Source organism: Tamandua tetradactyla, chromosome 3 (genome assembly GCF_023851605.1).
Source record: "Tamandua tetradactyla isolate mTamTet1 chromosome 3, mTamTet1.pri, whole genome shotgun sequence".
Taxonomy (NCBI): Eukaryota; Metazoa; Chordata; class Mammalia; order Pilosa; family Myrmecophagidae; genus Tamandua; species Tamandua tetradactyla.
The window spans coordinates 48,026,331-48,048,969 of NC_135329.1; the positions used below are offsets into that span (position 1 = coordinate 48,026,331).

Sequence of the window (22,639 nt, forward strand, 5' to 3'; positions counted from 1 at the left end):
TTTCTAGGAAGAGGTGACATGTTTAATAAAAAGGAGTTTTAACAAAAGGACAGATTCAGTTATGCTGTTTTATTTGTAAACAAAGTTTAAAATGTAAGAAGAGACAGCTATTGCCTGGCCATCAGTATGCTGAAAATGTGCAGGTCACTGCCGGTGCCTCATCTGACGCAGACGGTTCAGTTGCCCTACTTTTCTGCTGCTCCAGCAGAGAACAAATTGATTGTGGCTTAATCAGGATGAGGATGATTGGCAAGTGGAGGGAAGTAATTGAAAGATATAGTGAGGATGGCTCCTGCTTCCTCAATTGAGGCAGCATATCTGCCCTTTGCCATTGAGGTCTATGCTCCTAGGACCCTGTGTGTGTTCAGAATACTCAAGTGGAGAAGCACACAGGAATGTCCTTTATCACCATGGTTTGCCATGATGATTTGTATCTTGATTCAACTCCAAATAGAAATTCATATCCTTTAGAAACCTCCTGATTGCATCACTGCAAAGCGCAGGACATGTACTTGGTGATGCCTTACAGTTCCACTTAGCAACTTAAACCTAATATAAAATCTTTTGCACCAAAAGTGAGTGTCAAGGTCACAAAACTTAGCAGATGATCCAGCCATTAAGTGTGCATGATAGCCCAAGGAAAATTGAGCCCTTTATATAATGGAAAGATCTTAAATTCTGCCCTTTGCCATGTTTTTCTCAGCATTATTTATTCTCTGATTCAGTGTTCTGAATGTAAAGAAGAAAACTTTTTTTTCAAGGTATGAAGACCTCCTAAAGAATACTGTCTCCCTTTTATGCAGTGGTTGTAAGATGGGCTGAGGAGTCAGGCAGACTAGGTGAAAATTTCCAAATCCAAAGTGACTCTGACACTTACTAGCTGAGTGTCCAGCTATTCTGGGCTGGGATCCCTGACTCTACACTTCCAAAAAGCTCCCAGGTAATACCAATGTGATGGTCTGTGGTTCACAGTTTGTGGTAAGGCTTTAGAAAAGCAGCCTTTGTACCTTGTCCACTTAGCAACTTAAACCTAATATAAAATCTTTTGCACCAAAAGTGAGTGTCAAGGTCACAAAAATTAGCAGATGATCCAGCCATTAAGTGTGCATGATAGCCCAAGGAAAATTGAGCCCTTTATATAATGGAAAGATCTTAAATTCTGCCCTTTGCCATGTTTTTCTCAGCATTATTTATTCTCTGATTCAGTGTTCTGAATGTAAAGAAGAAAACTTTTTTTTCAAGGTATGAAGACCTCCTAAAGAATACTGTCTCCCTTTTATGCAGTGGTTGTAAGATGGGCTGAGGAGTCAGGCAGACTAGGTGAAAATTTCCAAATCCAAAGTGACTCTGACACTTACTAGCTGAGTGTCCAGCTATTCAGTGTACCTATGGCTCAACTTCCTCATCTCTACATATTAGGCTATTTTGAGGATAAAATCAGTGATATATGTAAATGACTTAGCACAGTGGCTGGTAAATGGTTATTGTTAAATAATTCTTTAAGTTGCTTGATGCAACTCCAAGAAACCTATTTTAATTTTGGAAAATCTTCTTTCCAAAGGGCCCCTAGAAGACTATAGTGAAGATGGAAAGGCTCCAAGACTTGCCAGAGAAACCTAAGAGACTCTGAGACAGACGTACTCTAACCTTTAGTTTGTATTAAGGTAGATCCACTCTAGTGAATCCTCAAGTCCTTGACTTAGTGCCAGCCTTCCAGTGTTCTCCCTAGTAGGATGTCACATGGATAAAACCAATTCCTTAAACCTTCGTTATCCCCACGCATGCCAGCCGAAAGGGACAAGGTACAAAGACTGCTTTTCTAAAGCCTTACCACAAACTGTGAACCACAGACCATCACATTGGTATTACCTGGGAGCTTTTTGGAAGTGTAGAGTCAGGGATCCCAGCCCAGACTTAATAAATCAGTACATGCATTTTTAAATAACAGATACCAAGGTAATGCATATGCTTCAATCTAGAACTAGACCTCTAATTCACTGAAGGTATTAAATTTATAATAAGGAATCAACTCAGTTCTCTTTGATAGCTATCATTTGTAAAACCTTGGTGTTCTAGGTCCTTTCCGTATGCTATTGTGTTGCATTAGTCAGGCTAGGCTAGGCCATGCTGAGTTAACAATCCCCTCCCCATTTCAATGGCTTACATGATCAATATGCACTTATTTTTATGTAAACCTTAAAGCAAGGTATTATGATTCTGTTTTGACAAATTTTTAGAGTAAATTGAGATTAAGTAACTTCCTGGTGTCAAAAAGTAAGGTTCTGAAAGAGCCAAAACTATGTTAGTCTGAACCCAATTTTGGGCTTTTCCCACTGCCTATTGAGTTCTTGTGTTTGACCATTTTACCTGTATATGTCTGTAAAAGAATTCACATAGCTATTCTGCCTCTCCAATGGCTACAATATTCAGTGTTGCTTGAACTAGATCTAGAATTCACTCTAGGATTTCTGGAGGCAGATATAAATGTAGCAGTCCTTTGGGCTACTGATATTTGATGTGAACCGAAAAATATTTTTAATCTATCTACGAAAACTGTCAGTTATCCAGTTAGAGTACCTTGCTCTATCATCTCCCTAGATGATGACATATAATTCAAAACTTGGATTTTAGTTCCTTTAAATATGAATAGGTTAAGAGTTGCCTTTTTAATTACTGCTTGTTATCAAGTAGTATTGCTTATATATATATGGAGTTAGATGGGATGTTCATTCAGGACCTACAATTTTCCCCTTGGACAAGACCCAACCAAGTTTTCATCTTTGGATTAATTTATCTTCCTTCCCCTGTTGTCCGTAGGTGGTGACAGTTGTCACCATTTATAGGGTGGTAACTGTAAATCACATTTATAGGTGATTTATAGGGTGGTAACTGTAAATCACAGACCCAGTTCAGGACAAGCCCAGTGCATTATTACCTATGATAGTGACAGGGCTGTAGGCTACTCAGCTCGAGTCAGACCCTCCTCACCAGAACAGTCTGAGTTATATACCTTTCCTAGTTCCACAACTATTGCTCTCTCCCTTGTTTTTGTCATTTCCTCCTAACTCCTCTCCACTTCATCACAAGCACCATCTTCTCACTTTTAAAACCACTGTGTATTTCATAATTGCAATTGCTTTCAGAAACAAGTTCCTTCTAAGATACCAGGTGAGGAATTCATTCCCAGGTTTCCAAAGTAAACAAAACTAAACCTCTTCAAAGTGTTTTGCCATACTGGCTTCAGTATGCTGTTACTCACTGAAAGCCTTAAATAAAGAGTGCATGGTAACTTTGATTTACCTTGTGGATTAGTCACTGCTGCATAACAAATTACTCCAAACCTTTGTGCTTTTAACAAACATTTATTATCTCACAATTTCTGTGGAACAGGGGTTCGGAAACAACTTAGCAAGGTGATTTTGGTTCAGGGTCTCATGAAGTTGAAATCAAGATGTGAGCTGGGGCTGCAGTCATCTGAAGGCTGAATGGAGGCTGAAGAGCGGGCTTCTCAAGTGATCACTCACACACCTGGCAGGTTGTGCTAGTTATTGGCAGAAGGCCCCCAGTTCCTTGCCATGTGGGCCTTTCCATAGGGCCCCTTGAGTGTCCTCATAAGAGAGCAGCTGGCTTCCTGAAGAGTAAATGATCCAAGAAGCCACAATACCTTTTATGACGTAATCTCAGAGGTCAAACAGTTGCATTTCAACCTATTTCTATTTGTTAAAAGAAAATCAGTTCATATTCTGTTAGAAGGGAAATTAGGTTTCGCTTTTTGAAAAGTGCTATCAAAGAATTTGGGAACATATTTTAAGCCATTACACCTTAGTTAATCAACTTGAATCTATTTTACCTAAGAACATAGAGGCCCTTTATTATCCTTCCATAAAAGAACTCCCTTTCCTCAATTCCAGTCTCCTCAAGGTGATTTGTGAGCACCACTGACCATAGAAAGTGGACGTTTTAGCATTTGGCTCACTGGTGCAAGGCCTGTAAACACCAGAATCTTCCCTTCAACTTGCAAAACTTCATGGCAGACTCTTTGAAAACTGCCTACCAGCCAAATCTCAATACAGAATTATAGTTTTCATTGTCCTCCATATCAGTCTATATGTCAGTGCTTTGGGAGCATCTGGCAATTTCAAATATCTACTTGATATTTAAAAGTCAATGCAGCATTAATTTCATTGCTCCAAATTACACAAAAACCAAGGTTTTTACAACTTATTACAAAGATGTGAATGGAAGAGAAACCAGAGTAAATAGCTGAGGCAGTGAATTTTTTTTTAATTTCCTGTTGTTTCTTCTCTTACTTGTAATTAATATTCATCTGTCACTTTTACAGTTTACAGAATACTTCATGTACATACTCATGTGAACCTCACAATTTGTAAAATAAATATGTAGAATGTTATTATTTACAGCTAAGGAAATAGAAATTCAGAGATGTTAAGCTTAAAGTCAGCCAGAACTTGAACCCAGGTTTTCTGACACCAAAGATCTCTGTTCATTTATGTACCTCTTTGCTCTTCAAATAGAAAACATGAAGGATTTCCCAAAATGGGCATAATGCCTACTCCACAAAGTTTACTATCGTGAAGATTAAACAAAATACTGTACGTGCTTAAAAATCATAAAATGCGTATACATCCATAAAATATGTAGTTATTAGTAGCTTTTAGCCTTTGTTAAGACCTATCTACACTTCCAGTGCATTGCGGTATGGCTCCACCAAGCTCTTGACCCCTCAAGGACTGTGCCAAGGACAGCTTCCCGAAGAGGCACAGGAAAATGTGTTCAAAAACAACGGCCCTATCTGTGTTGATTAGGGCTCACTCACTGTCCAAACATGCCCCCATTCATTCAACATGGATCCAGACTGTGTTTTATTACTTTTTATTCCCTGAAACTATAATAACTTCTACCATCCTCGATATACAAAGTGCTCGTGTACCCAAAGCTCTATTCTGGACTTTATTTTTTCCAGTGATATTATCATTCTTTCTGCCACTGGAGTTTTTAACCAGGGAAGCCACTCCGCCTTCTTTGTCCCTATACAGTCACTTTTTGGTTCTATAGCTTCTTTATAAAGTGTTTTATTTTGCTTTTATTTCTATTCCTACTGCCTTCATCCTACTCTAGACCCCCATGACATTTTGCCAGGAATACAGAATTCTCTGCCTCCAGATGCTCATCCCCTCCCCTCTGTTTCCTACTCATGATCGACAGGTTAACCTTCCCAATGTACTTTAAAACCTTAACCCAAAAAAATGAGTCATCAGTGGCTCATCATGACTCTTAGGACAGAGGTCAAACTGCTTAACTTACATTCAAAGCCTCCTGTAATTTGGCCCTAACTTAACTCTAATCTCATCCCCTGCTACTTCCCAAACATGTGAACTCTACTCCAGCAACATTACCCTCTCCACCCACCTAGCTGGCAGTGTGGGCCACTAACCTCTCTTAGAAGGTCAACTGGCTTGATTTGGGTGTTCAGAGTCCATTAAAGACTCTTACTGAGTATTTGCTCCATGTTCAGTTACTAGTGCCTACTGTGGAACTCATTTAATACTGCAGATATAAAGATGCTAAACGTGCTTTTTTTTTTTTTTTCTAGATTTTAATCCTCTAGTGGCTCAAGCCAGAAACCCAGGAATCATTATTAGGTCTTCCTTTTCCTTCACTCCTTTTTTACGCCATGCAGTTCTCCCCAAGTCCTGTCGGTTTTTCCTCTAGGCTGTGCACTTCTCCCATTCTTGTTGGCCATCAGCAGTGAAGGCAGCATAGTGCAGTGAATCAGACCACACATCATACTTGGTATGAATCCTGATTGCGCATTGACCTTCAGCAAGTTTCTTTTTTATTTATTTTTTTATTTTTATTGAGAAATCTCCACTCACATACAGTCCATCCATAGTAAACAATCAGTATCTCACAATAGCATCACATAGTTGTGTATTCATCGCTCTGATCATTTTTAGAGCATTTACATCACTCCAGAAAAAGAAATAAAAAGAAAAAACCCATACATCCCTTAGCCCTTATCCCTCCCTCTCATTGACCACTAGTATTTCAGTCTACCCAATATTTTTTTACCCCTTATCCCCCCCCATTAGGTTCGTGATTTTTTGTCCTAATTTTTTTTACTCATTTGTCCATACCCTGGATAAAAGGAGCATCAGACACAAGGTTTTCACAATCACATGGTCACGTTGTAAAAACTATATCATTATACAATCATCTTCAAGAATCAAGGCTGCTGGAGCTCAGTTGAGCACTTTCAGGTACTTACCTCTAGCCACTCCAATACACCATAAACTAAAAAGGGATCTCTTTTTTAGTTTATGGTGTATTGGAGTGGCTAGAGGTAACCTTGCCAGGATAACCTCTCAACTCTGTTTGAAATATCTCAGCCACTGAAACTTTATTTTGTCTCATTTCTCTCTTCCCCCTACTGGTCAAGAAGGCTTTCTTAATCCCATAATGCAGGGTCCCAGCTTATCGTGGGAGTCCTGTCCCATGTTTCCAGGGAAATTTACACTCCCAGGAGTCATGTCCCATGTAGGAGGGGAGGGCAGTTGGCTTAGGGGCAAGGGGCACATCTGAACAACAAGAGAGGTTCTCTAGGGGTGACTCTTAGGCATAATTATAAGCTTACCCTATCCTTTGCAGAAATAAGTTTCATAGGGGGAGCCCCAAGATCAAGGGCTACTGAACTAGTTGTCCCCACTGTTTGTGAGATCAGGAATTCCCCAGAGGGGATGTTTAATATTTCTTCCTTTCTCCCCAGTCCCCCAGAGGGATTTTGCAAATACTTTTTTATTCTCTGCCCAAATTACTCTGGGATGTATTGGGACATCACACTAATCTGTACAAACCAAGATCTCACGTTGGACAAATTTCTTAACCTCTCCATGCTGAATTTTCTCTTCTGTATAACAGGGATGATAATAGCATTTAATCATAGGATTGTTATAAGGCTTAAATGAATTCATATCTATAAAGCTCTTAGACCAGTACCTAGCACATAGTAAAAACTACTATAAGTAATTGTTTAATAAGAACAAGTACCTTGGATATATTACTGCAGTAACCTTCAACTGGAGCTGCATCTACTCTTGCATTTCTAGAATCCTTTCTCTATACAGTTCTCTTAGAATCTTCCTGTGAATCCTGTCATTCCCTAGTTTTACTTCAGTGGCTTCCCACTAAACTTCGAATAAAACCCATCTGCCACACCATGGACTAGAAGGCCTGGAATAGTCTAGCCCACCCTCAGCCCTCTAATCTCCATTGTCCTACCCACTCCCTTTCTCTCACATCCGTTTTCTTTTAATTCATTGGTCCCACCGACTTCTTTCTTGCTTCAGGGCCTTTCCACATGCTGCTTGTTCACTCCCAGCACTCTCCCCTATTCATTGCTAGATGGCCCTTATCACCCCTCAGGCTCTCACCTTACATCTCACTTCCTTAGCAAGGCCTTCCCTTCCCAAACTTCCCCTCTTATGTCAGTGCCTTTTCCTCCATTTATTCTAACCCTTCATAGCCTTTGTCACTTGTAATTTTAACATTTATTTCTTGGTTCACTTTTTTTTGTCCAGCTTTCCAACTTTCCCACCAAAATAAAATCTCCATGAATTCAAAGATTATCTTGCTTACCATTGCACAGTGTAGTGCTAGCAGATAGAAGATGCTAACTAGTATCATATATATTAGTGAAAGACTCAGTGAACTAAGATTCAATGAATAAAGACACATGGACAGGCACACAAACAGAAATGCTAAAGTAATTTGAGCAGGGTGCATGGGTGGTTCAGTAGTAGAATGCTTGTCTTCCATGCGGGAGGCCTGGGTTCAATTCCCGGACCATGCACTCAAAAATAAATAATAAATAAATTTGAGAAGACCACAGTGGAAGTATACCTCAGGCACATTGGAGCAAAATGGAAAAGCATTTCACCCAATCTGGAGAATCAGAGAGTTTCATAGGTGATAACCACAGAGCTGAATCATAAGAGATTCATATGAGTTCTCCAGGTGAAGGGGTGGGGAAAGGACATCCCAGACCAAGCAGACAGCATCATGAAAACATGATGCAGTGCTGGGTGTGTATGGAACAGTAGGCAGTTCAGCTCTCCCAGATCATAATACACATTATATCAGTTTGGAACAGGTTGATTTCTTGGTGCCTCTAGGACATCCAAATAGCTCTAAGCAGGCAACTGGGTTCCTAATTTTGAAGCTTCAGGGAGAGAGCATGACTAGAAATCTGGAAATTGCTGGTGTATGATTGATAGTTAAAACTGTAAGAAGTGAAGAGAAAAGCAGTTGGAGATAGAAGGAGAATCTGAAGAAGATGGTCATAACAGCCTGCAGGGAAAAATTATAAGGAGGAGTAACACAGACTGAAGAGAACCCCCTGGATTTAGCAATCTTAAGATCATTGAGGAGAGTGAAGTAGAGAGAAGGATTTACACCTCTCAGCATGTTTGAATTTTTTATAAACATGTTTTTTTTTTTTAATACTAATTTTTAAAAACACGTTGTATACGACAGTGGCTCAGCAGGTAGAATTCATGCCTGCCATACTGGAGACCCAGGTTTGATTCCTGGTGCCTGCCTATTAAAAAAAAAAAGCCACTGTCAAGCAATTTTCTTGTCCTTTGCTCTCCTCTTTGAATCTCTTACTGGCCATTTCTGTTAGCAATAGAATCAGAAATTCAAGGGCAGTCAGGTTCACACTGAGTAACCTTGACAGTAATTCTCTGTCAGACCTCTGTCAAATTCTTGTCTAAAGCCTTTCTCTAGAGCATTAAAAAAAAATTAATCTTTTCATGTGATTTTTTCTTAGAAGCGCATATTTCTTATTTTTTCAATTTTTTAAAATTACAAAATAAAAATAGAAATCATATACTACACCTGCTGCACTTTGACAATTTAATCAGTGTCACTACCATGAAAAGTGAAAGCTGATACTTTGATCTAAGGGAAAAATAGGCCCCAAAGTAGGACTTTGTCTTTTCTTTGCACCACTGCTTAATTGGCATCATTGATTTTAACCCATCAGTAACTCAGTTTTTCTGCCTAATATTTTCTTACTCCTGCCTCTTTAGAAACATACCTTCATTGATTATTGAGTAACTCTCTCTTGTCAGCACTGTTAGGTGCAGGGAAGACGACAGCGAGCAGGAGAAATGTAATAATCCCTGCCATCATAGACCTGCCGTGCCAGGGAGGGGTCCTGGCTAGTGATAACAGCAACCAAAGCACATTAACCCAGAGCAGGATTGGTCGCTTTTAGTGACTTGAATCCTATCCTTTTTATTGAAATGTAGTGGCACTGAAAGAAACACCTTTTTGGGGGCTTCATACCAAACAAAGAAGAAATGATCACCAGTTTCTTGTTTACATGGATCCTATGTAATATTCTGCCACCTACAAGCTCAAAAATACACCTCTGCTTTTTCAGAGTATCTTCCAGAATGAGCTGTGTTCACTGCATCATGCCTTTATCCTCCTGGGAAATATAATACTTCTGATCAGTTTCTGATTTTAGATTGGGCACTGGTTGTTTAGTCTGTGACAGAAAGAACCAATGAGGAAATTGCAGTCATCTTACATTTGCATTCTAAACAATTTCAGGCTTTTTTTGTAATATCTGCATCTTCTAAATAATTCAAGGTTTGGGTTAGGAATGTTTCTGCCATTTTCCTTCATAGAAACAACCTTTTGTAAATCATTGTACTCATACTTTATAAAGTCGAGGGTTATCTCTAGATAAACAGCAATAAAAGCTACTAAGTGTGAACTACTGTTTCTATGGACATCACTCAAGGATTCACTTCTAAATCAACCTGAGATCTATTAATCGTTATCATTAAATATCCACTGAGGATCAGAAAAATGAATACATTAATGCTCATTTCTATTACAAGTGCTTTTTAAGAATAAGTTCTCTCCTTTGCCCTTTCTAGCTGCTTCTAAGTGCTGAAGCACTTAAATGGCCCAAGTCCCTGCAGACATTTATTGTCATTCCTGTACATACTGCATTTCTGACCTGACAGGGGCTGTTGTAGGGAAGAACTGTGTTCTTGCTTGGTATCTCTGTCTCATATCTACATACTTTCCCCAGTTTGTGTAGCTACATACCAAGAAAAAAAAAATGACCTCCTAAAGCAAATAAAATCATAGATCTGGAGCTAAAAAAAAAAAGCTACTAAGCAAAGAGGACCTCCCCTCTCATAATTCAGTCTCCTGCTGCTGCTGAAAAAGAAACTTCTGTTTCGATCTGCATCTTGACATCATTGGAGTAGGACACTATTGTTCTTTCTTTCCCAGAAATTTCTCCTGTTGCTACTTTGAAGTATCCCGCTCCTCTTCTTATCACTTTCTCTCCCTATCCCTCCTGCTATCATAAGAAATCCTCTTTTGTCTTCCCTCTCACCCCCAGAAGCTATTTTCTGGCTTCTTTACTCCTATACTTCATACTCCTCCCTGTCAGCGAAGGAAGTAGTAAAGCTTGATTCCACTTAATTCAGTTTAGACTAAAGGTAACTATGGCCAATCCCGTAGGATATTGGTCTTTTCTCAGAGGCCTTAAAATTTCAGTGTAAAGTTCTAGGACATTTTGTGCAGGAAGGTATTCGCTCCCTAATTCAGCAAAGTTTAGTGATTTTCTGCAATGTTGAGGCACAAATATCAAATACAGATCTTACCCATGAGATGTTTACAGTCTGCCTCAAGTTCTAACATCTCACGCCCATGTGAAAGGTTTTTGCTTTGCTTTGTTCACTGCCGTACTGAATCAGTCTCCAGGGTGGAGCCATGTTCTCTATAGTTTTTATAGGTTCCCCCGGTGATTCTTATGCTCAGTCCTGATTCATAATCACTGCTTTTCCTCTTTAATGACCCTTGTCCCTTCTCTTTCTTTTTCCAATCTCCCCCCTCTATTCTAACCCAAGGGAATTTAAGTTAATGCTAACATAAAGACTATCCTGGTCACTTTCTGTTTTAATTATTTATCAGAGTAAAGACAGGCTGAAAAATGTCATCTGACCTGATTTAGACCAATTACAATTTCTTCAAGGTTAAAATTTTGAATCCTAAGTGTGCCCTCTAAGTTATTAAGGTAGTATAAATTAACTATTAAGAGAAAGAAAAACCTTCATCTTCACAATAAATTGTTCTCTAGCTTGTATTAAATAATGAGTATGCTAAAGGGCTCTCAAGCAGATGAGGAAAGGTCCAATCTAGTCATCGTCATTGTATAGTCTAGAGAGTTAGGCCAATGAAAATTCGAAGCAGATTTCTTCATTGTGTTGTATACTTTGCCTCTTGGGGGTGGTTGGTTTGTAAAAATGTTAATTGGCAATATAAGCTAATAAACAAAAAGATATTTTCCCAGAAGCATATGGCCTAAAGTCAGTAATCACTTAACTATAATATAACCTTTATTCAGCTGACACTTCTTTTTCTCCCTAGCAAATATTCTTTGCTCTTAAAACTTCTTTCTCCTCATCCTGCCTCTCAAAAACAAAACAAAGAAAACTCTACACAAATTACAGTGGCAACAGCTTCTTTTCTTTCAGGGAAAACCAAAAGACAAAGAAGCAACCAGAAGTTATCAACCAAAAGTTGAAGTGACAGTTGCATGAAATTTATTTGGTACCTTAAAGAAGACCATAGCAACTTGTGGTATCCTTGAGGAATGAGACTGATATATTCACAAAAGTTAATAATCATTCTCATGTGTAACATACCTGATGTTGTTCTTAGAAAAAAAAACAATGCCCTCATGTATGATGTCTCTTAAGGCTTTATGAGCATCATAAGCCCAAATTTCCCTATCACCTGGAAAACAGATATCCCTCTTCATTTACTCAGTACACTTCAGTCTGATAGTAATTAGTGATGTTTTTAAAATATGTCTGTGTGAAACATTCCCTGACAATTTGGTTTTCATGCAAGAAATTTGCTTACCTAGAATAAATTATGACAGTCTAGAAATAAATTCACTTTTTATGATTTTATTGTTCTTATTTTAAATTACTACAGATCCTGACAAATTTGGAGCAAAGCTTAGCTGAAGATGGGAGCATGAGTAACATTACACAAGAGAATAGACAAGGTAGGTGGGTCACACTTTTTGAAATTAAATAATTATCAAACGTTATCAAAAAATTAGCGTGAAAGCTTTTTTTTCTTTATCTCATTCTCTTTTTTGTTCTCATTCAATTATTCATTCTTTCATTCACTCATTCACTTATTCCTTTTTTTTTTCTTCAGTATGCCAAACTCTGTGCTGGTCCTGTTGGTATAATGATGAACAAATTTAGACATGGTCTCTGCTCACATGAAGCCGTGAAGGGAGAAGACACATACATTAATCTAATGATTGCACAAATAAATGTAAAGTTGCAAGCTAAGATAAGTACTATGAAGGAAAGTAGGGTAATTCTGAGAGAACATGTAGGAAAGGAGCCTTCCCTAGTTTTGGGGGAATCCAGGAAGCCTTCCCTGTGGGAGTGATGATTGACCTGAGATCTAAAGGATAAGTAGGAGTTTAACCTGATTGCAGGAAGTGCTGCTGTCCAGATAGGGTATACAGTTTTGTGGTAAGAGGCAGCATAGTACTAAAAACAGGCTGGAATGAGGAATTTGGGGAGTGTTAAAGTTGAGACCGTGGTGGGCTTCATGTGAGCAGTCTTATTTGGAGGCCATGCTAACACCTAAGTATAGGTGTTTATCCTGAAAGCACCAGAAAGCCATTAAAGGGTTCTAAGTGGTGGGCTGACATAAGCAGATTTGCATTTTGAGAAAATCATTCTGGCTGTGATATGTTAAATAGACGAGGGATGAACTGCTAATTATGCTACAAGGCCTAACTCAGATGCCACCTCCCCTGAAAAGCTTCCTTCTCTCCTTAATTCTCAGTGCTGCCTCTTACGCATACGTCTGTGGTTGCCTTTATCACCTGTTAATCTCATCATATATTTTTGTACGCCTGACACATAGTAGGCTCTTGGTAAATGATGGTTGAAATGTATTGCACAGGCGAGCAGTGCATTTCCTCTGGAGCTGTGCTTTGAGAAGACCAATGTGTGGGGAATCCAGGAATCCTGGGGAATCCATGGGAGTGATGATTGACCTGAGATCTAAAGGATAAGTAGGAGAGCAGCTAGTAAGTAGCCAGAAATAGTACAGAACAACTGCTGGGGCCACATCAGTGACTGAACACACAGCATACACCAACTGGACAAGCTGGACCAACTGTGATCCCACCCAGAACCATGAGTCCCCCAAGCCACGGAAGCCGGTGCCTCTCCCCCATAGGCTGCTTCCCAAAAGGGAAAGGAAAGAGACTTTACTAAGAGGCTGAGCTCAATCAAGCTCCAGTTGTGGAATTAACAAATTCTGACTACTAAAAATAGACCCCCAGCTTAGCTGAACCTTGAGTAAAAGCTGAAGTTGCAATTTTTGCCTTGGCACAGAGGGGGCAGGGCTGACGGGGAAAGAAAAAAAAAAGAGCTTTGTTCGGATCTAACAGCACAAAATACTTGAAAAAGTCTGGGCACTGAAGGAAAGGAGGGGGCACATAGGACCTGGAGATACACAGAGCAACATACCAACTTAAGCTCTTGGTTGGCAAACCCCAAGGAACAGGGGTCCTGCTCTGAAAAGGATTTTTTTCCTTTTTTGTGTGTGGTTGTGTTTCTACGGCTTGACTGTTCTTTGCATACAACTGCAAGGCTTCTTAGGCTGCAAGTACCCCAGGCAAGGATGAAATTAAGCTTGTCTGAGAGGTAAAGAGGCTGGTCAGTTAAAAGGAATTAATTCCCTGGAGGCTGTGCCTTCCCCAGGAGAGGGGTGGGGCCCAGCTCAGGTGGAATCTTTCCCTCAAGAAATTCAGATCCCAGGGTCTGGAAAACTGAAGTGATTAAAGCCAGCCTACATCTTCACCTCTGTTTCAACCATGCCCCCAGCAGGAAGAGTCTACTGAAGCTAGAAAGTACCTCATCTCTTTATGCTGGTGGACCCACAGGCAGACAAGCACCACATACTGGGTAGGATAGGAAAAACACACAGTCTAGAGGCTTCATAGGAAAGTCTTTCAACCTGCTGGGTCTCATCCCCAGGGAAAACTGATGCAGGTGACTCTGTACTCCTGAGAGGAGGCCAATCTGGTATGGGAAAATCTGATTGGGATCTATGACACCTAAGTAGACCCTCCTAAGGGGGGAAAAAATGGCACCTTAAAGGCAGGGCAAGAAACAAGAAAACAAAGACTGAAAAATTCTGATCTGTTGAAAAAAAACCTAAGCTAGAGGTCTAGAATAAGCTGAACTGAATGTCAAAGAATAGGTAGACAACAAAGCCATTCAGCAAGAAAATCCTAGATAAAAACATGAAAATAATCTCCAGAATAAACTAATTAAGAAAATTAAAAATCTAGATGCCAGCAAAAAATAACGAATCATACTAGGAAAACTGAAGATATGGCCCAGTCAAAGGAACAAACTAGCAATTCAAATGAGATACAGGAGTTGAAACAATTAATTCAGAATGTTCAAACCAGACATGGAAAACCTCATCAAAAATCAAATCAGTGAATTGAGGGAGGATATAAAGAAGGCAAGGAATGAACAAAAAGAAGAAATCGAAAGTCTGAAAAAACAAATCACAGAGCCTATGAGAATGAAAGGCACAGTAGAAGAGACGGGGAAAAAAAAACAATGGAAGCCTACAATGTCAGAATTCAAGAGGCAGAAAATAGGATAGTGAACTGAAGGATGGGACATCTGAAGAGAAAATATAGGGAAAAGAATGGAAAAATATGAGCAGGGACTCAGCACAGCCTCCATGAATGACGATATGAAGAGCACAGATATACGTGTTGTGGGTGTCCCAGAAGGAGAAGAAAAGGGAAAAGGAGGAGAAAAAATAATGGAGGAAATTATCACTGAAAATTTCCCAATTCTTACGAAAAACTTAAAATTACAGCTCCAGCAAGTACAACATACCCCAAGCAGAATAGATCCAAATAGATGTACTCCAAGACACTTATTAATCAGAATGTCATATGGCAAATAGAAAGAGAGAATTTTGAAAGCAGCAAGAGAAAAGCAATCCATCACATACAGGGGAAGCCCAATAAGATATGCATAGATTTCTTAGCAGAAACCATGGAGGCAAGAGGACAGTGGTATGATATATTGAAACAGAAAAACTGCCAACCAAGAATTCTATATCTAGCAAAAGTATCCTTCAAAAATTGGGGGGAAATTAAAACATTTTCAGACAAAAAATTACTGAGAGAAATTGTGATCAAGAGACCAGCTCTGCAAGAAATACTAAAGGGAGCACTAGAAACAGATAAGAAAAGACAGGAGAGAGAGGTATAGAAATGAAGACTATAAGTAAAGGCAAAAAGAAGAAAAATTAAATATGTCATATAAAATACAAAAGGCAAAATGGTAGAAGAAACTACTGCCCTTACAGTAATAACATCAAATGTTAATGGATTAAACACCCCAATCAAAAGACATAGACTGGCAGAATGGATTAAAAAAACAGGACCCATCTGTATGCTGTCTACAAGAGACGTATTTTAGACCCAAGGATAAACAGCTTGAAAGTGAAAGGTTGGGAAAAGATATTTCATGCAAAAAACAATCATAAAAGAGCAGAGGTTTAGGTATCTACTCAGAGGGCATGAGGGCAAGGACACAAATGGACATTTGCACACCAGTGTTTATAGCAGCATTATTTACAGTTGCCAAGAGATGGAAACAGCTCAAATGTCTATCAACAGATGAGTGGCTAAACAAGCTGTAGTATACTGTGATATGTACATACGATGGAATATTGTGCAGCTGTAAGACAGAATAAAGTTATGAAGTGTGTAACAATATCGATGCACCATGGAAACATTATACTGATATGAATTCATTCATTATCACTGATGTGAACTAATATTAGTGAATGAACTTGGAGAATTTCAGCTAAGAACAGAGACCATCAGGAGATAGAAATAGGGTAGATATTATTGGGGCTGAAGGGATACAGATTGTGCAACAGGACTGATTGTAAAAATTCAGAAATAGATAACACAATGCTACCTAACAGTAGTAATGTTAGTACACTGAATGAAGTGAATGAGAGAATGATGGAGGAGGGCTGGAGACATCCAAAAAAAAAAATTATGAGATGCAGCAAAGGCGGTGCTAAGAGGGAAATTTATTACCCTAAATGCCTATCTCAAAAAAGAAGAAAGAGCAAAAATTGAGGAATTAACTGTTTACTTGGAAGAACTAGAGAAAAAAACAGCAAACTAACCCCAAAACAAACAAAAGGAAAGAAATAACAAAGATTAGAGCAGAAATAAATGAAACTGAGAAAATCAACAAAACAAGAAGTTGGTTCTGTGAGAAAATTAGTAAAATTGATGGACCCTTAGCAAGGTTAACAAAAGAAAAGAGAGGATGCAAATAAATAAAATCAGAAATGAAAGAGGAGGCATAACCACTGACCCACAGAAATAAAGGAGGTAATGAGAGGATACTATGAACAACTTTATGCTAATAAACTAGACAATATAGATGAAATGGACAACTTCGTAGAAAGGCATGAACAAACAATATTGACTCAAGAAGAAATAGCAAACCAATCACAAGTAAAGAAATTGAATTAGTCATTAAGAAGCTCCTAAAAAAGAAAAGTCCAGGACCAGATGGCTTCACATGTGAATTCTACCAAACATTCAAGAAAGAATTAGTACCAATCCAGCTTCAACTTCCAAAACATTGAAGAGGAGGGAAGGGTACCTAACTCATTCTAAGAAGCCAACATCACCCTCATACCAAAGTCAGACAAAGACACTATGAGAAAAAAAAACTATAGACCAATCTCTCTAAAGAATATAGATGCAAAAATTCTCAACAGAATTCTTGCAGATCAAATCCAGCAGCACATTAAAAGAATTATACACCATGACCAAGTAGGATTCATCCCAGGTATGCAAAGATGGTTCAACATAAGAAAATCAATTAATGTAATACACCATATCAACAAATCAAAGCAGAAAAACCATATGATCATTTCGATTGATGTAGATAAGGCATTTGACAAAATTCAACATCCTTTCTTGTTGGAAATACTTCAAAGGATAGGAATAGAAGGGAACTTTCTCAACATGATAAAGGGAATATATGAAAAACCCACAGTTAATATCATCCTCAATGGGGAAAAACTGAAAACTTTCCCCTAAGATCAGGAACAAGACAAGGATGTCCACTATTACCGTTGTTATTCAACATTGTGTTGAAAGTTCTAGCCAGAGCAATTAGACAAGAAGAAGAAATACAAGGCATCAGAATTGGAAAGGAAGAGGTAAAACTATCACTGTTTGCAGATGATATGATACTATATGTCAAAAACCCCAAAAAATCCACAGCAAAACTACTAGAGCTAATAAATGAGTACAGCAAAGTGGCAGGTTACAAGGTCAACACTCAAAAATTTATAGTGTTTCTGTATACTAGTAATGAGCAATCTGAGGAGGAAATCAAGAAAAAAATTCCATTTACAATTGCAACCAAAAGAATAAAATATTTAGAAATAAATTTAACTAAGGACACAAAAGACCTATACAAAGAAAACTACAAGAAATCACAGAAGACCTAAATAAATGGAAGGGCATACCATGTGTATGAATTGGAAGACTAAATATAGTTGAGATGTCAATTCTACCTAAAATGATTTACAGATTCAATGTAATACCAATTAAAATCCCAAAAGCTTACTTTTCAGAAATAGAAAAACCAGTAACCAAATTTATCTGAAAAGGTGGCCCAAGTAGTTCAAAATATCCTAAGAAAGAAAAATGAAGTCGGAGGTCTTATACTACCTGACTTTAAGGCGTGTTACAAAGTTACAGTTACCAAAACAGCATGGTACTGGCATAAAGATAGATATACTGACCTATGGAATCGATAGAGTGTTCAGATATAGACCCACTCATCTGTGGATAATTGATCTTTGATAAGGCAGTCAAGCCAGCTCACCTGGGACAGGACAGTCTCTTCAATAAATGGTGCCTGGAGAACTGGGTATCCACATGCAAGAGAATGAAAGAGGATACATATCACACACCCTATACAAAAATTAACTCAAAATGGATCAAAGATCCAAACATTAGATCTAAGATCATAAAACTTTTAGAAGAAAATATAGGGAAATATCTTCTAAAACTTATAATAGGAGGTGGTTTTCTAGATCTTACACCCAAAGCACAAGCATTGAAGAAAGAAATAGATAAATGGCAGCTCCTCAAAATTAAACACTTCTGTGCACCAAAGAACTTAATATTTGGGAACAATATATCAGATAAGGGTCTAATATCCAGAATATATAAAGATATTGTTCAACTCAACAACAAAAAGACAAACAACCCAATTACAAAATGGGCAAAAGACATGAACAGGTACTTCTCAGAAGAGGCAATATGAATGAATGGCTAAAAGCACATGAAAAGATGCTCACCTTCCCTGGCTATTAGGTAAATACAAATCAAAACCACAATGAGATATCATCTCACCCCCACCAGAATGGCAGAAAATGACATGTGCTAGAGAGGATGTGGAGAAAGAGGCACACTTATCCACTGTTGGTAGGAATGTAAAATGGTACAACTGCTGTGGAAGGCAGTTTGGCGGTTCCTCAGGAAGCTAAGTATAGAATTGCCATATAATCTGGCAATACCATTGCTAGGTATCTGTTCGAAGGACATGAGGGCAAGAGTACAAATGGACATTTGCACACCAATGTTTGTAGCAGCATTATTTGCAATTGCCAAGAGATGGAAACAGCCCAAATTTCTCTCAACAGAGGAGTGGCTAAACAAACTGTGATATATGCATACAATGGAATATTATGCAGCTGTCAGACAAAACAAAGTCATGAAGTATGTAACAACACGAATGGACCTTGAGGACATTATGCTAAGTGAGATTAACCAGAAACAAAAGGACAAATACCGTATGGTCTCACGGTATGAACTAACATTAATGAATGAACTTGGAGAATTTCAGTTAAGAACAGAGGCCATCAGGAGATTGAAATAGGGTAGATTTTGGGTTATTGGAGCTGAAGGGATTCAGATTGTACAACAGGACTAATTGTAAAACTTCAGAAATGGATAGCACAACGCTGCCTAATTGTAGCACCATAATGTTAGTACATTGAATGAATCTGAATGTGAGAATGATAGAGGGAGGAGGACTGGGAGCACAAATGAAACCAGAAGGAAAGATAGACAATAAAGGCTGAGATGGTATAATCTAGGAATGCCTAGAGTGTACAATGATAGTGACTAAATGTACAAATTAAAAAATGTTTTTACATGAGAAAGAACAAAGGAATGTCAATATTGCAGGGTGACATTGATATGAATATGATATGAATATTGAAACTAGATGGTAATTCATATTTTAAAAACTTTAACTTACATATGAGACTAAAGCAAAAATCTTTGGTACATAATTTATATTTGACTAGCTTATTTCCTAATATAACTTATATGGACAGGTTAACTGAATACCATAAGTACATGGAACCTTGAAAACGACATGAAATTTTGTAGGTTTGTCTGGAGTGATACCCCAATAAATCCCAGAGTGATTTGGACAGTGAATAAAAAAGTATTTGCAAAGTCCACTTCGGGGAATGTCGAGAGAGAGAATATTCAACTCCCCCATTTGGAAAATTCCTGATATTCTTGCTAGCAGTGGGGACAACCAAATCAATAGACCAAGCCCCTCAATCTTGGGGGTTGTTATTATGAAACTAATACCCACAAAGGATAGGCTAAGCCTACTTAAAATGAGGCCTAAGAGTCACCCCCAGAGAACCTCTTTTGTTGCTCAGATGTGGCCTATCTCTCAGCCAACACAGCAAGCAAACTCCCTGCCCTCCTCCTCTCTACGTGGGACATGACTTCCAGGGATGTGGACATTCCTGGCAACATGGGACAGAAATCCTAGAATGAGCTGGGACTCAGCACCAAGGGATTGAGAAAACCTTCTCCACCAAAAGGTAGAAGAAAGAAATCAGACAAAATAAAGTGTCAGTGGCTGAGAGATTTCAAACCGAGTTGAGAGGTTATCCTGGAAGTTATTCATACGCATTTTTATAGATATCCCCTTTTTAGTTTAAGGTGTATTTGAGAAGCTAGAGGGAAGTGCCTGAAACTATAGGACTGTGTTCCAGTAGCCATGTTTCTTGAAGATGAATGTATAATGATAATAGCTTTCGCAATTTGACTATGTGATTGTGAAAACCTCGTTTCTGATGTTCCTTTTATCTATGATATTGACAGATAAGTAAAAAATATGGATTAAAAATAAATAAATAATGGGGGAACAAATGTTAAAATAAATCGAATAGATTGAAATACTAGTGAAGATGAAAGGGAGTGGTAAAGGTTATAGAAAAAAGATAGGGGAAGCAAAGGTTAAAATATATTGAGTAGATGGAAATACTAGTGGTCAATGAGAAGAAGGGGTAAAGGGTATGGTATGTGTGAGTTTTTTCTTTTTTCATTTTATTTCTTTTTTTGGAGTGATGCAGATGTTCTAAAAAATGATCATGGTGATGGATATACTACCGTGTGGGGATATTGTGAGCCATTGATTGTGCATCTTGCATGGAACGTTTGTATGTTAGAAATGCTCATGTTTGTATGTTGTTTCGGTTTGATAATAAAAAATAAATTTAAAAAATAAATAAAGTATAAGTAGGAGTTTAATCTGGATTATTGGAGGTGCTGTCCAGACAGAATACTTTGTGGCCGCATAGTACTAAAAGCAGGCTGGAGTAAGGAATTTGCGTAGAGAGAAGAGAGCCTAGAGAATGAGATGCCAGATGGAAGTTTTCCAGTAAACCAGGGATCATGAGTCCCTGGGACATGCTCATGGCAGTAAGAGTGGGAAGAATGGCATGGATGAAAAGATGTTGGGGTGAACAGCCCTGGGCTGCATTAAGGTTTTAAATAAAAGTGTCCTTTGTTTAGGAAATCCTAAATAACTACCAGTTCATAAATGTGCATACACATGCATGCTTTCTTTTCAGTAATTTAACTTCAAATAAATTAACAAGATCTGAAGGAGAGACATCGCCATTTACTCTTGGACATCCCAGACATTTTCCAGCATTTCTTTGTCCCTCGGTCATCTTATCCCTGTTTTAGTGGGAGTGAGAAGATAGGTATTAGATATCAGAGGGTAGGTCTTGGAAACCTAACAAAGAGTGACAACAGATAAACAGATATTTATTGACTAGAAGAATTGGAGGGAAAAATTAAAGCTAGAAAGAAATCTGCAAAGATAATCAGAAGAAATCTGCAATTCATTGAGACAATACACATTTTATATTCATTAAGAAAAGATATTGTTCAGAATTTCTTCTTTTCATAAAAAGAATGTTATTAAGGGGAATATAAGCAGCTAATATATTTTTAATTGCTGAAAAGCAAAGTGAGTTAAGTTCTTAATTCTAGCAATTAAATTATTTTTGTGTTGTCCTTAAACACTCCAAGAGAAAACATAATTATTTCTAGGTGGTTGTTATTTCAGAATTAACCATTGGTAGTGGCAAAAGATTTAAGATAAATTTCATCAGGCAAGTAGGTCAGTATAAGGCAAACTCACTGAATGATCATCTTTAAAATATATGAAAAACCTATTAATCTGTGGTCCTGAGCTGGATGACGTAGATTATACACCTAATCTGTAGCTCTAAGACTTCTAACCAAGAAGGAAAATGTGCCTTCCCACCATTTGCTTCTGAACAATAGCCCTTTCTCATTTTGACAGTAAGAGGTTTTATATCAGCTCTGTCTTCAGACCAAACCTGACTCCTAGTAACACCAATGTATAAACAAAAAAGTTGAGCTGCCCAGGGAGAAGGAGCCATTAATAAGCCCTTCTCTTCCCTCCAAGATAGCTCCTGGGAGACTACAGACTTTCAGTAATCTACAAAGCCCTATTTGAAAACCCCTAGAATCAGTAGATTCAGATTGAAAAGATGGCTGATAATTAATGGATATATGGGAGAGAATAAATGAAGTCTGTGATGGAGCAGGTTCAGAGAATCAATGTGACAGCAGATGTATGAGAAAGAAAGCATTTCTATAAAGGATTTTGAAAATACCCCTAGTAGCGTGCGTGTTGGCATCATACCACTACTGCACAGATGTAGATGGAAAGTCTATTGTGAGTTTGTGTCATCGTCATCCTATCTTACATTTAATAAGTGCTGTTAACCTTTTAAATAGCACTTTTATACCTGTTTTCATGATTGAGCCTAACAAAACCCTGTGAAGTAGATAGGGGTAGGAATTATTGCTTCCATTTAAAAGGGTAAGAAACTGAGGCCTGGAGAAGGCAGGTAATTTGCCCCAAGGCCACTGGTAATTAAGCAGAGCCAAACCACGGTGTTTTTGGCACCCAGCCACAGGGCTCTTTTGATGAAATACCTACTCCAACAGCAGGACCTGCCAGCTAAGGAGGCAATGCAACTGAACAGATTTGCTTCACCCAAGGCAAGTGTTTGCCCATCACAGGTCGTTTGTCTTACATGGGTTCAG

The 22,639-nt window shown here is 38.3% G+C and overlaps 1 protein-coding gene across 6 annotated transcripts in view; it reads left to right on the top strand.

Moving 5' to 3' along the window:
• Positions 1–22,639, top strand: part of TRAPPC12 (trafficking protein particle complex subunit 12) — a 186,796-nt gene that overhangs the window by 139,940 nt on the left and 24,217 nt on the right. For all 6 annotated transcript variants that reach the window (XM_077153078.1, XM_077153081.1, XM_077153082.1 and 3 more), the window contains one exon: positions 12,052–12,124. In XM_077153078.1, coding sequence (XP_077009193.1) covers positions 12,052–12,124 — 73 coding nt within the window. The remainder of the gene's footprint in view (positions 1–12,051; positions 12,125–22,639) is intronic.